The sequence below is a fragment of the Calidris pugnax genome, unplaced genomic scaffold (assembly GCF_001431845.1).
Source record: "Calidris pugnax isolate Ruff unplaced genomic scaffold, ASM143184v1 scaffold42, whole genome shotgun sequence".
Taxonomy (NCBI): domain Eukaryota; kingdom Metazoa; phylum Chordata; class Aves; order Charadriiformes; family Scolopacidae; genus Calidris; species Calidris pugnax.
The window spans coordinates 1309856-1310342 of NW_015090920.1; the positions used below are offsets into that span (position 1 = coordinate 1309856).

The window sequence follows — 487 nt, forward strand, 5'->3', positions numbered from 1 at the left end:
GCGCCATTCCCGCCGCTGCCCTTGGCCCGGCCCCGGTCGGGCGGAGCGGGGAGGAGAGGGGCGGAGCGGGGGCGGGCCGGCGCGGGCCGGGAGGCTTTAGGTCGGCGGTTGGCAGGGCCTGCCCCTTCTTACCGGTGTGGGCGTCGGGCGCTGCCCGCCATGGAGGAGGTGGGGTGGGCGCTGGCGCGGCTGGGGGCGGTGTGGCTGGGGCTGGTCCTCGCCTTCATCGTGGTGCCCTCGGCGCTGGGCCTCTCGCTGGGCATCTCCGAGGCCTACATGCGGGTCCTGGTGAAGACGCTGGAGGTAGGCGCGGGGGGACACGGAGGGGGGAGGGCGGTCGGTCCCTCAAGCCCGGCGCCCTCCCCTCACACGACAGGGGCTGGGTGTGTGGGGAGGGCGGTTTGGCCCGTCCCGTCTCCTCAGGGGACTCCAAAATGGTGTCCCCTGCTGACGGGCCGGAGTGAGGCGAGGCGGGGGGGGGGCTGGG

The 487-nt window shown here is 75.6% G+C and overlaps 1 protein-coding gene across 1 annotated transcript in view; it reads left to right on the plus strand.

Moving 5' to 3' along the window:
• Positions 1-116: 116 nt before the first annotated feature.
• The window catches only part of LOC106892696 (glycerol-3-phosphate acyltransferase 3), a 29346-nt gene continuing 28975 nt past the window's right edge, over positions 117-487 (plus strand). Inside the window, exon 1 of the mRNA XM_014950087.1 lies at positions 117-303. Coding sequence (XP_014805573.1) covers positions 160-303 — 144 coding nt within the window. The 5' untranslated portion in view covers positions 117-159. The remainder of the gene's footprint in view (positions 304-487) is intronic.